Source organism: Bactrocera oleae, chromosome 5 (assembly GCF_042242935.1).
Source record: "Bactrocera oleae isolate idBacOlea1 chromosome 5, idBacOlea1, whole genome shotgun sequence".
Classification (NCBI taxonomy): Eukaryota; Metazoa; Arthropoda; class Insecta; order Diptera; family Tephritidae; genus Bactrocera; species Bactrocera oleae.
Genome location: NC_091539.1, coordinates 7470910 through 7483338, shown reverse-complemented (window position 1 = coordinate 7483338; position 12429 = coordinate 7470910). Strand labels below are relative to the sequence as shown.

Genomic DNA, 12429 nt, shown 5'->3' with positions numbered 1-12429 from the left:
ACGTCATATATGTTGGTTTGGAGCGTCAACCGAAGTAATATCATAACATATTATCTCCTGACATAATGCCTTTCGAAACATAAGCACTGAGTCACGTAGACCCACACTATCATCGAATATACATAAGTTTGCCACTAGAAAATCAAAGTTTCATTGAAGCTTAGAGCAGAAAATTATCACTTTTAACGCAAAGAATTTATACTACAATACAATACAAAGATAAAAAATTGTAAACAAAAAGTAATAATTTTTTTCAGATTTTTTATTAGCTGCCTCATGAAAGTCAAGAAACCCCAGAAAAGCCGCACTAACAACTTTGAATAAAAAAAGAAACAAAGTTTGCAAGTAAATGGAAAAAGGACTTGTGACAAATCCATCTTCCATAGTCAAGTCACGCCCTCTACACGAGCGTTAAGTGCATAACTGTTAACATTAGGTCTACAAGGGTTGCTGCAAAACTCTACCCAAACAATAACAGTTGTTGCAGTAATACCAGCAGTGGCGGGTTAATTAACACGTGCCAGACGATAAGCGGTAAAGCGATAAGGGCATATAAAAATTAATAAGTGTAAGGATAATACGACTGAGTGCACACAAATCAGAGGAAACGCAAAAAAGAAGGCGATGAAAAGGCAAACGACTTAAAAAGGCGACAAACAGCGCGTTGAGGCAACTAATAGTGAGGCAGAAGAAGGTTACCAGCGATAAAAGAAGGACAAAGTTGATAACAGCTTTAAGATTAGCGCGACTGTGAGGAAAAAATTGAGGTTAGGTCAATGTATGTTGAGCGCGTCAAAGTAAGTACGACGGATGTGGAGGCGTGTTCGTAAACACTGATAGCACTGCTGTTTAAGATTAATCATAAGTGGATGGAAATTATGACGATGATAACAAATTTTCGAATGTGTTTTTTGAAATTAGATAAGCTTGTTTTTCGAAAATCACAAATTAAATAACTCAAATTGTGTACTTGACAAAATGTTTAATAATAGCAAATATTTGAAGTTTCAGAATTACAAATCTATGTGGACGAAGTAAACTTTTCAAATATTGATTTTTGTTATATTTAAGTCACTGAAATAGTATTAGAAGCAGCATAATTTTGAGCTATTTTTATCTAAAAACTTCATAAGATATTTCAACTTTGGTATAGAGGCATATAATTCGAAATTTTTCAAATTTTTTTTATATAACTTCAACTAGGAATTAAAACAAGTAAATTTGTTAACAGAATATAAGTTTTATAATTAGTTTAAACATTAAATATATGTATTTGTATAAAAAATAAGAAAAAACGTTAACTGCGGTTGCAACGAAGCTATAATATATATAGCTATAATCACATTTACAAAAGAATCCTTACAAGAACTTGATTTTGAGCGGTCAGTTTGTATGGCAGCTATATGCTATAGTGATACGATCTGGATAATTTCTTCACAGATTGCACCATAGCTTTAGATAATTATCCATGTCAAATTTCGTTAAGATATCTCGTCAAATGAAAAAGCTTCCAAACAAGCACTTGATTCCGATCGTTCAGTTTGTATGGCAGCTATATGCTATAGTGATGCGATCTGAATAATTTCTTCGCAGATTGCACCATAGCTTTAGATAATTATCCATGTTCAATTTCTTGAAGATAGCTCGTCAAATGAAAAAGCTTCCATACAAGCACTTGATTCCGATCGTTTAATCAGTATGTTAGAGTGGTACAATATCGCCGATGACTAAATCGATTCAGTCCGTTATGCTGATTATTTATATATATATATATATTTTTATAGTGCTTCCGACGTTTTCTTCTGAGTGTTACAAACTTTGTGGCAAACTTATTACACATTTTTCAGAGAATTCTTAAATTTTAATTAATATAATTTTTTTATTATTAGTAAATCTTTAATATATTTCAATTCTGTGAAGAAAAATATATAATTTTTATTAATTATTTATATACATGTTTATTTTAATTTTTTTCTAAAATTCAGATTTAAATTAGAAGCGTTTTTTTAACACTTCTTTTATAAAATTTTAAAAGTATGCAAATTTTTTACAAAAAATTCGTTTGAGAAATCGTATATAAGTTAGTAGTTTTTAATGCTTTTAAAAATAAAAAATGTTTATCAATTTATAATGTATACCTTTTCTATAAGCAACAAATTTTAATATTTTTTAAAAAGACTAACACAATTCAGCGGTTTGGGGCACGTGTTGCTGCTGACAATGCAAACCAACACGTGTCTAAAACCTATACATACGTACATATGCAGCAAATATATTATATCCTACACAAAAATCACTAAAAAATCAGTTAACTTGCGCTAAAAATGACAAAGCAATTGGCAAATAGCCACCGTTCACACACACTTCTCCCGCTTCAACTCAACCACGACACATTCACATGCGCCCTACCGCCAACACACACTCATTTGACCACTAATTTGATTTTTATTTATATCCTGTATACACTGTAAATGAATCTATATTTTTTATTAATCCGATTAGCGGCACAATTATGATACAGACGCGGCGTCGACAGGCGACAAAAGTCAAGCGGTGTGGAGTGGCGCTGCAAAGTGCGGCATTTGGTGTACATATGTATGTGTGTATGTGGCACAATAAACAAACAAACGCACGCGTCGCTACCGCACACTTCTATCAGCTATCTAACTGCAGCTTCCTCCCTTCAAATATTTGTAAGAGGCGCGTCATAGCTGACTGTTGGCCTGTGATAAGGATTAGTGGCAGATTCCCAGGCGAGCAGCAGGTACTCAAACTCAGTAATGTGAGTGTGTGAAAAGTGGAGATGTAGGTATTTATATGTGTGTTTATAAATATGTTGTAAGAAGTGTGGTTGTGTTTGTAGATAATATGTACATGTACTTGTATTTTATTTGTAACTGATATGCTGAGTGGTAATGAATTTCTGATGAGCGGTTTAGTAAATATATATATGTATGAATATGGATATAAATATATACATATGTGTGTATGAAATCGGTGGGCTGGCACTAGTGTTGTGCAAAATGTGTAAAGTAATCGTCTTTAGTTAACCAGACAGGTCGCTATATATGCTATTAAATAAAATATACGTTTTTGAGATAGCGATCTGAAATTTTGCACACGTTTTTTTCTTCTCAAGAAGCTGCTCATTTGTTGGAACCATCGATATCCATACCATCTGAACGATTAAAATCATGTCTTTGTACGGAAAACTTTTTTATTTGACGGGATATCTTTACGAAATTTGGTACGGTTTATTATCCAAGACAACGCCACAATTTCCGAGCATATTGTTAAGATCGAACCACTATAGCATATAGCTGTCATACAAAATGAACGACGAAAATAAAATTCTTGTATGGAAACTTTTTTTTTGACAAGCTATCTTCACGAAATTTGGCACCGATTATTGTTCAAGCCAATGGTACAATCTTTGAATAAATTGTTCAGTTCGGACCACTATAGCATATAACCGCCATCAAAATTAAATTATTGTGTAGAAACTTTTTTTATTTGTGAAGCGTATTATAGCTTCAGTGCAACCGAACTTCAACTTTTTTCTTGTTTTGCTGTAAATTTTCAATAATTCTTTTTAAAAATATTTTCTTCATTTTTATAAAAATTTTGTAAAATGTATTTCTCGAATATAATGGATTTATTTCATTTTTGTTAAATATTTGCATATTTAAATTGAAAGTATTAGAATTTGATGAAAAATAAAATATTTGCATAGAAATATTTGCAATTTTCGTATATATTAAATGTCCAATATATAATATTAATCACATTATTTGCTTTGCAAACAGTTTGCATAGCACCGTTTTGGCAACACAACAGTTTGAAAACGATAGCTATGTCATCAACCAGAGTCAGCGGCACTAAAACGTTTGCTGTGCATACTTATAAGTGCCAGATTTTAAAGTAACAATTTCTATAAAATAATACCGCCGGAACTGGAAATTTAAAGTTCAGTGACACTATCAAGTCTTCTAGATTGCATTAGCATACTTGCTGTTTACACGGCACCACACACAAACTGTAGCAAAGCCAATTGCAGTCAGCTTCCCGGCACCGTGCCGGCACTTGACGCAAATGAGATTTGACTTTATTTCTTGTTTATATAAGTACATTTTTAATAAAATTTTCTCTTCAACACAATTAAGCTTACCTCGGCTCTACTTCTTATTAACTATTTCATTGCTTTTATTTATACACTTCACTTTTCACTATTTGCGCATTGGCTTGTATGCACAAGCAGCGCCCACTAGCACTTACACACGCGAATTTTACACTAAATAACAACGCCCGCACTTATTTTTTGCACATTTTAATTGAAGCACTGTTCGCACTACGATATTTTAACAAAAAACGCGCAGTCGACGCGTTATTTAACGAAAAAATGGCACTTTATTCAGAGCTCACGGCAGAGCAGTCGACAATTTTATTCGCGACGAAGGAAATTAAGCATAACGGTGCTTTGGTGCCAGTTATGCTTGTAGCGCATACAGGGTAACAGAATTGCAGAAAAAACAGAGTTGTTAAAACTTTACAAATGTTTCCTAATAATGTTAAAATATTGTAAATAATATTTATATACATATTTATGTATGAGGGTGAGTGTGCGTATATAACAGAGCAAGTATTTATGCATGTAATAAGTGAATATACATTTTTCTATGCACTTTTTGAATGTTTTTTTTCTTCTGGACTTATATGGTTGAGTCTTATTTCACACTTTTCAAAAGCTGAAACAATAATATCAGGATACCAGGGGCATTGAAATTATTAAAAAATTGATCATTAATAATATTTTTTAGACTTTACTTGTTTTAATAATTTATGTGTTTGTCGTAGTTTATAAACTAATTTTCAAAAAAAAATTTTTTTAATTTAATGCTAAATAAATCTAAGTTTACAAGTTGATTATATTAGTTTTAAAGTCTTATACATTTATAAGTTTTCTTTATTAAAGTGTCTGACCAATTAAAAAAAAAAATTTTAAAACTAAATTAAAATACATAAATTGGAATTAAATAATTATTCTTTATTTTATGCTGAAAAAAATTTATTTTTTAGTTATTATTATATTAGTCAACGTTTACACTTTCTAAAAATTTCATTGCAGCTTTTCAAATAGAAATTGGTATTACTATTTAGACGCCGATTTAAGACGTTAAATTGGAGCATTAAATGAATTATAGCCAGAGTTTTTTGTTTAAAGGATTTTTTTAAATGATTATATGATTAAAAGATGTTTATTTATTTATTTCAAATAAAAACAAGATCATTATCAAATTCAGTTGATTATATTAAATATCGCGTCTATAAACATACGAATATAATTTTACTTTATTGAAATGTATGACTTTTGAGAACTTTTTAGAGTTTTTATGCTAAAAAAATATTTTTTATTAGACCACGTTTACACTCTATAAAACACTTTACAAAAAATTTTATTGCAGCTTTTGACATAGAAAATAGTATCTTTATTTAGACTTTGATTTAAGACGTGAATTATAGCATTCAAGTAATGATAGCTGTATTATATTATATTATGTTTAACGGGTGTACATGGAAAATTTAATATATAATGTCTATTTTCAAACATTGTCAAGTTTTCCTCTGTGTTAATTGGGACTTATTTTATTTTAATGTCTTGTTTTTATATATTTGATGTATTTATTTGTAATATTATAATATTAATTTATATATATTTTGAGACTTATTTTATTTTATGTATTTTTTGGATTCATTTTATTAATTTGTTATATCTATTTTTGTATATTTAATAATACTATTTTATTTTTAAAAATTGTGGACAATATCAGTGTTTATTTGTAATTTCTGTTAAACTTGTAAGATTTTTATATTAATTTTTACACTTTTGCTGTATGAATTCAGAATTATTTTATTTTCATGTATTTTTTAAATTTAACTGTTGTTTTCTTATTAAGTTTTGCTAATTTTTGGCAATATATTTGGTATATTTATTTGTGTTGTTTTATTAATAAACATTGAGCATTATTTTATTTGTACAAATGTTTTATTTTTTTTATTTTTTTTAATTTTTAATTTTAATATATATATTTATTTGTATTATTTAATTTATAAATATTCTATGTTTATTTGTAATGTGTTTTTCAATTTTTAATTTATTAAATTCATGTTTACTCTTTATCTGTGTGAAATGGGACTTATTGTACTTAGAAATCATAATTGCAAACAAAACAAGTTCACACAACATTAAACTACTTAAGTATATGCATTTACATATGTACATATGTATGTAGATAAAATATTATATTATAGTATGTACATCCTTATTGTATTATTACTATATTTGTATGTTTGTATGTGTGCTGCTGCAAGTTTTAAAATTTTAATATTCATAAATTTTGCGTTTGCATACAAGCATTTTCAAATTTATTCAAATATGTGGTATGTTCAGTGCATGGCATTTTTTCCACTAAAATTTTTTCAAACACGCATGCAGCCCTGTATCCGTGCCAAAGCTTCATTCGCTTTTTAGCTTCCTTCGCTACCCCATAAAAAATGTAGCCGCCAATTGCCGAAAGTGAATATTTCATTTATTGCATGTAACTTTGCATATTAATACCTTATGCGGACTTAAAACAATACATTTAGTGCTTGTGCGACAGTGTGAAGTGAAATATTTTGTGAAACTATGAATTTGTGTGCAAAATTCGCTTATGGATATATTTGCTTTGGCGTCAGTCGTATGTGCACAGTTGCATGAACAAGCTGTTAGAAGGCAAACGAAAGGTTGCTGACAATTGGAAGTGTGTGCAACGTGAAAAGCGCAAAAAAACAATAAAAAGTGACATGGTAGGCCTAGATATGGTTTAATATAAATGTGTAAATAAGTGAATTAAATTTTAGCAATTGACAAGTGGCTCGTGTGGGAATTCGTGCAGTTGGTGATGTTCGTGACAAGTGCGGAAACAAAAACTCAACAAACGTTAAACAGTTGTAAAGCCAAGGTAGTTTTTTGTGTTGGTTTGTGGCCTGCATAATAGTTTGCTAAGCCGTTACACTCGCATAAAAATCCGAAATAGAACCAAAAGTGTTGATGGCTTTCAAATACCATATATACTATGTGCTACAATTGCTAAGCAGGGGTAAGCATACAAGTATGAAACAATAAAACATGTCAAACAAGTTGGTGCATTTTTAAAAAATGAAAACAAATATTAATTAATTAAAAAATATTAACTAAAAAAAACTAACATCTACATTTGTAAGCATATGCGCATTTAAAAATCAATTTTATAAAAAAAATGGCAATACAAGTGAAAAATATAAATAAAAAATATAGAAAACAAGTAAGGAAGGGCTAAGTTCGGATGTAACCGAACATTTTATACTCTCGCAAAGTCAAATAGTATACTCGTTTGAGATTTCTTTGTGGATTGGCTGATATTTTCGGTAGAAGGTCAACTATAGGCACTGGGGTCCACATATTTAGTACTTAGGGGCTTAAACAGTTTTGGTTCGATTTAGACAATTTTTGGCCACAAGGTGGCATACTTTAATCGCATTATTCACGCAAAGTTTTATCCCGATACAGTCATTGTTGCCTGATTTGCATAGTGGAAAGTGAAATAATCAGATGGAATTTAAAATGGTGTTATATGGAAAGTAGGCGTGGTTGTAGTCCGATTTCGCCCATTTTTGCACTGTGACATAGAAACATGAAAAGAACGTTATGCACCGAATTTGGTTGAAATCGGTTAAGCAGATCTCAAGATATGGGTTTTCACCTAAAAGTGGGCTGTGCCACGCCCACTGTCTAATTTTGAACGCGGTTCCTATAAAGTCATCTTATACCATCCCAGAGATAAAATTTAATGACTCTGGCGTGTTTAGTGCTTGATTTATCGCGCTTTTAGTAGTTTTTAACAGTACCGTTATATGGGGAGTGGGCGGAGTTGCCACCCGATTTCAACTATTTTCACACCGTCAATAGAAGTGCTAAAAATATTTGCTTCCAGTGAATTTTGTTATTATAGCATTAGCGGTTTAGGAGATATGCACATTAAACCTATTAGAGGCGGGACCACGCCCACTTTTTTAAAAAAAATTTTAACTGCAGATGCCCCTCCCTAATGTGATCCTGTGTACCAAATAACAGTTTTGTATCTTATTGCGGAGCTTAGTTATGGCAAGTTATTTGTTTTTGATTAATGGCGTTTTGTGGGCGTGGCAGTGGTCCGATTACGCCCATCTGCAATACCAACCGTCTCACGGTACCATGAAACATGTCTACCAAGTTTCATAAAGATATCTCAATTTTTACTCAAGTTAGAGCTTGCACGGACGGACGGACAGACGGACAGACGGACGGACAGACGGACGGACGGACAGACAGTCACCCGGATTTCAACTCGTCTCTTCATCCTGATCATTTATATATATATAACCCTATATCTAACTCGATTAGTTTTAGGTGATACAAACAACCGTTAGGTGAACAAAACTATTATACTCTGTAGCAACAGGTTGCGAGAGTATAAAAATTAAAAAAAAGAATAAAAAAATATGTCAAATGTAATAAATTAAAAAAAATTAAAAAGTATAAGAAGTGTAAAATGTATAAAAAAATTTTAAAAATATAAAAAAGAGTGTATTGCATGGTGAATTAAAAAATAAGTTATAATCGATTGAAATAAATAAAAAGAAGAAGCACATAGAGTGCTCAAAAAAGATAAATGCATTGATAAGAAACAAATAAGTGCTCAAAAGTGGAAAATAAAAAAAATTATAATTTGTGTAAAATTAAATTAAATAATTTCATTTGATATAGCTTTTCTATAATCAGTTAAAAAGTGAAAAAAGTGTTGTGTATAAAATATAAATAGAAGTAAATAAATTAAAAAATGTGTGTTAGAAAAAAAAGTTAAATAAAAATAAAAGGCCATTTAAATAAGTATTTAATATAGAAAAGCGACACATCGGTTTTAAAGAAAATACCAATATAAGTGAAAAAATAGTGTAGTGTATAAACAAAAATATGAAAAAGCTATCGGTGAGAGGCGATAAAAAGTAAAGCGGATGCCAAAATGATAAAAATATAATTTAATTAGCATTCAATATAGTAAAGCCAATAATCGGTTGTAAAATTAATGCCAATAGATGTATGTACATATGTATATAAATGAAAAAATAGTGCGGTGTAGAAAATAAAAAAGTGTGTATAAAATAAAATAAAAATATTTAAAAAAAAATTTAGAATTTGGTGTATAAAATAATAATAATAAAAAAAATTAAAAAGAGAAAAAAAAATTTAAAAAAGTTAAGAAAGGTTTGGTGTATAAAATAATAATAAAAAATAATTTTAAAAAATGTGTATTTAAAATAAAAAAAATAAAATCAATGAAAATACAAATAAAAAATCGCGCAAATAATGTGGTGTGCTTAAATGACAAAAATTTATATATATACATGTATGTATAAAGGGAATAATGGATTATATGATGAGTGTGCAAATAAGTGAAAATCTAAAACAAAACTTTTTAAAATGTGTGCGTAAAGAACAGAAACCGCGAATAAAGTTAGTGCCCAGGTCAGAAAAAATAATAAAAAATATAGAAACTAAAATTTAAAAAATAAAAATTTAAAAAATATATATATTTCAAAAGCATTTAAAAAAGTAAAAAATAGTGTCGGCTAAAATATATCTAAAAGTTGATAATATAAAATAGTAAGCCATTCTAAAGAAAATATATAAAAGTTACAAAAAATATGAAAAAGTAAAAGTAGTGCGTAAAAAAAATATAAAGCAAAAAATTAATTTATTAAATAACAAGTGTTGCGTGTTAAAATGAAAAAATTATATGATTAGAATTATTAAAAATCTCCAGCTAATTTTTGAAATGGGTAAGTCAGAAAATATTATTAATTTTAAAAATTTGATAAAATGAAAACATATAACAGAATTTTATTGAATACTATATTTTTAAATAAGACAGGAATTTTAATTTAATTTATTTAATGGGGTAAAATTAAATTAACTTTAAATCAGAAAATATAAGAGAAATTTATTTAATATACATTACTAAATATATTTTTTATTTACACAATAACTTTTTATTTAATTTATGTCCTGATATTTGATTGATTTTCAAAATCTCCACACAATTAACTTTCCACCCCTTAATAATCATAATATGTTCAACATTTAAATAAAAGTTGTTCGCATTCTTAGATTTTAAATTTCTTTATATCTTAATTTTTTCATATAAATACTATTATGTTTATTTTTCGCAAAAAAATTTCGAAAACAGATTTCAACATTTATGCAAGTAACTTGTTCACACGCAAGAAAAGTAACGAGTTTATCTTCAGTCAGTCCAAAAGAGGGCACTCCCCTTGTGCATTACTGAACAATAACAACAATATACACATTTTAAGGGTAGTTTCCGTTTGACGCTGCCATATTGCCTGCTATATGCAGGCTAGCGCCGCCCATTAAGGGAGCTGTGGTTGCTTTAACACCACATGCAGCGGCGCTGATAGTGGCAGTGGCAAACAGCTCAAATTTTCCTTCCAAAATACACACAAAAGTGTCTGCTTTACATTTCGAATTTGTTGCTGAAGCTGTAAGGACAACAGCATTCCGCTCAAGTGTTAGACGGTACACATAAGTGTTTTATTTTTTTCAATTATTTACAATGGTTTGGGTAGCTGCGGGCGAGACGGAGGAGCATATCTCCACAACTTCCAATAAAAGTGATATAAGTAACAGTCTGAGAAGCTGCAAGTTGGAAAATGCTTCGCCCAGAGCTACAGGATCAAGATCAACTTCACCCAAAACGGGCGCTGTTAATGGCGCTGGAGATCTGGGGCCAGCAGTTTTACCTAATTGCTTGCGCATCAGTGCCACTAGTGGTAATCCACCAGCTTTAGTGCGTTTGCCAGCTGCACAAGCAGCTTATCTACATCCCAAAACTGAGTCGATATCCGACGGTGATCTGTCGGATTTTTCACTCAACGACACTGAGGAGGATGACGAAGATTTTCGCAATTGTGTGCTTTCGAATGGCAGTCAGGGGGATGGTGAGTTTTTATAGCGAAGGCTTTAAAAATAGTATATTGTTCAAACAAAATATATACTTATATATTTTATTGACTTACACGCCAAATATTTTCTCAAGCAGCAAACTCTTTGTCCCACATTTATTTAGGTTCGCGCTCGCAATCCACTTCACCGCGCAACATGAATATACTCCAGCCACCGCGACAAACCAATTCTCCACCGAATAACAGTAACATTTTGAAGAATGCTCCAACCATAAGCGGCGGTCCGGTACGTAAGGTCTTCACCAATACGCGTGAACGTTGGCGTCAACAGAATGTGTCCGGCGCCTTTGCCGAGCTACGCAAGCTAGTGCCCACACATCCGCCAGACAAGAAGCTCTCCAAAAATGAAATACTTCGCATGGCTATTAAATACATCAAGCTACTCACCGGCGTCTTGGAATGGCAGAAGCAGCAGGAAGAACTACAACAAGAGCAGCATCAGTCAAAATGTCGCGATACACGCGTCAGCAATGAGTTAAACAACAATGAGAGGCATAGGTTGAATGGACATCATGAATCCACGGTAAGCGGTCGGAATAACGCATCACCGCTGCGTCAAGTGCATGTCAAGCAATTTCATTTGAAGTGTGAACGCGTGGGCAACGCATTGATAGCGAATGCTCAGCGTAACAATAGTCTCTTAATGATAGCACCAAGCGCAATGTCTACGCGTCCTATAAAAATGGAAGAGTTAGAGGCTGTGGATGTGACTGGTTCAGCCTCATGTTCGTCTAATAGTAGCCAAGCGTTGGGTATTACACCAGCTATAGCGGTTGGACGCGTTAATGGTTCCAATGGCGGGCGCTCGAATAAGCGAAAGTCGCATTCGAAGTCTACCATGAACGAAAGCAGTGAAAATCAGAATAATAAGAAGCGAAAGGAGAATTAAAGGGTGTTAAGTGTTACTAAACGAAAGTGTGAAGATTTATAAAAGAACAAACTGTGAAAAAATGGGTTATAATGGAATGCTGAAAAAATAAATATATTAATATGTTTACTCCAAGTATCTATAAAGTATTTTTTACTCAAACTTCCAAGAAAAAAAAATAAATAAACAAGAAAAAACGTTGCAACCGAAGTTATAATACTTTTTACACATATAAAATTTTCCCTACAAGAACTTGATTTTGATCTATCGATTTGTATAGTAGCTATATGCTATAGTGGTCCGATCTCAAAAATTTATTCGGAGATTAAACCGTAAAATAGTCCATGCCAAATTTTGTGCAGATATCTCGGGTAGTAAAAAAGTTTTCAATACAAGGACTTAATTTTGATCGATTAGTAGCTCCTTGGAGAGAAGAGGACATGTGAAAAATTTTAGATCAA

General features: G+C 31.1%; 1 protein-coding gene across 1 annotated transcript; it reads left to right on the top strand.

Annotated features, from left to right (window-relative positions):
• Window positions 1–10565: 10565 nt before the first annotated feature.
• HLH3B (Helix loop helix protein 3B) lies at window positions 10566–12086 on the top strand. Its single transcript, XM_014245450.3, has 2 exons — window positions 10566–11076; window positions 11205–12086. The coding sequence occupies exons 1-2, from the start codon at window positions 10692–10694 to the stop codon at window positions 11987–11989; spliced, it is 1170 nt and encodes a 389-aa protein (XP_014100925.2). The 5' UTR covers window positions 10566–10691; the 3' UTR covers window positions 11990–12086.
• The last annotated feature ends 343 nt before the right edge of the window (window positions 12087–12429 follow it).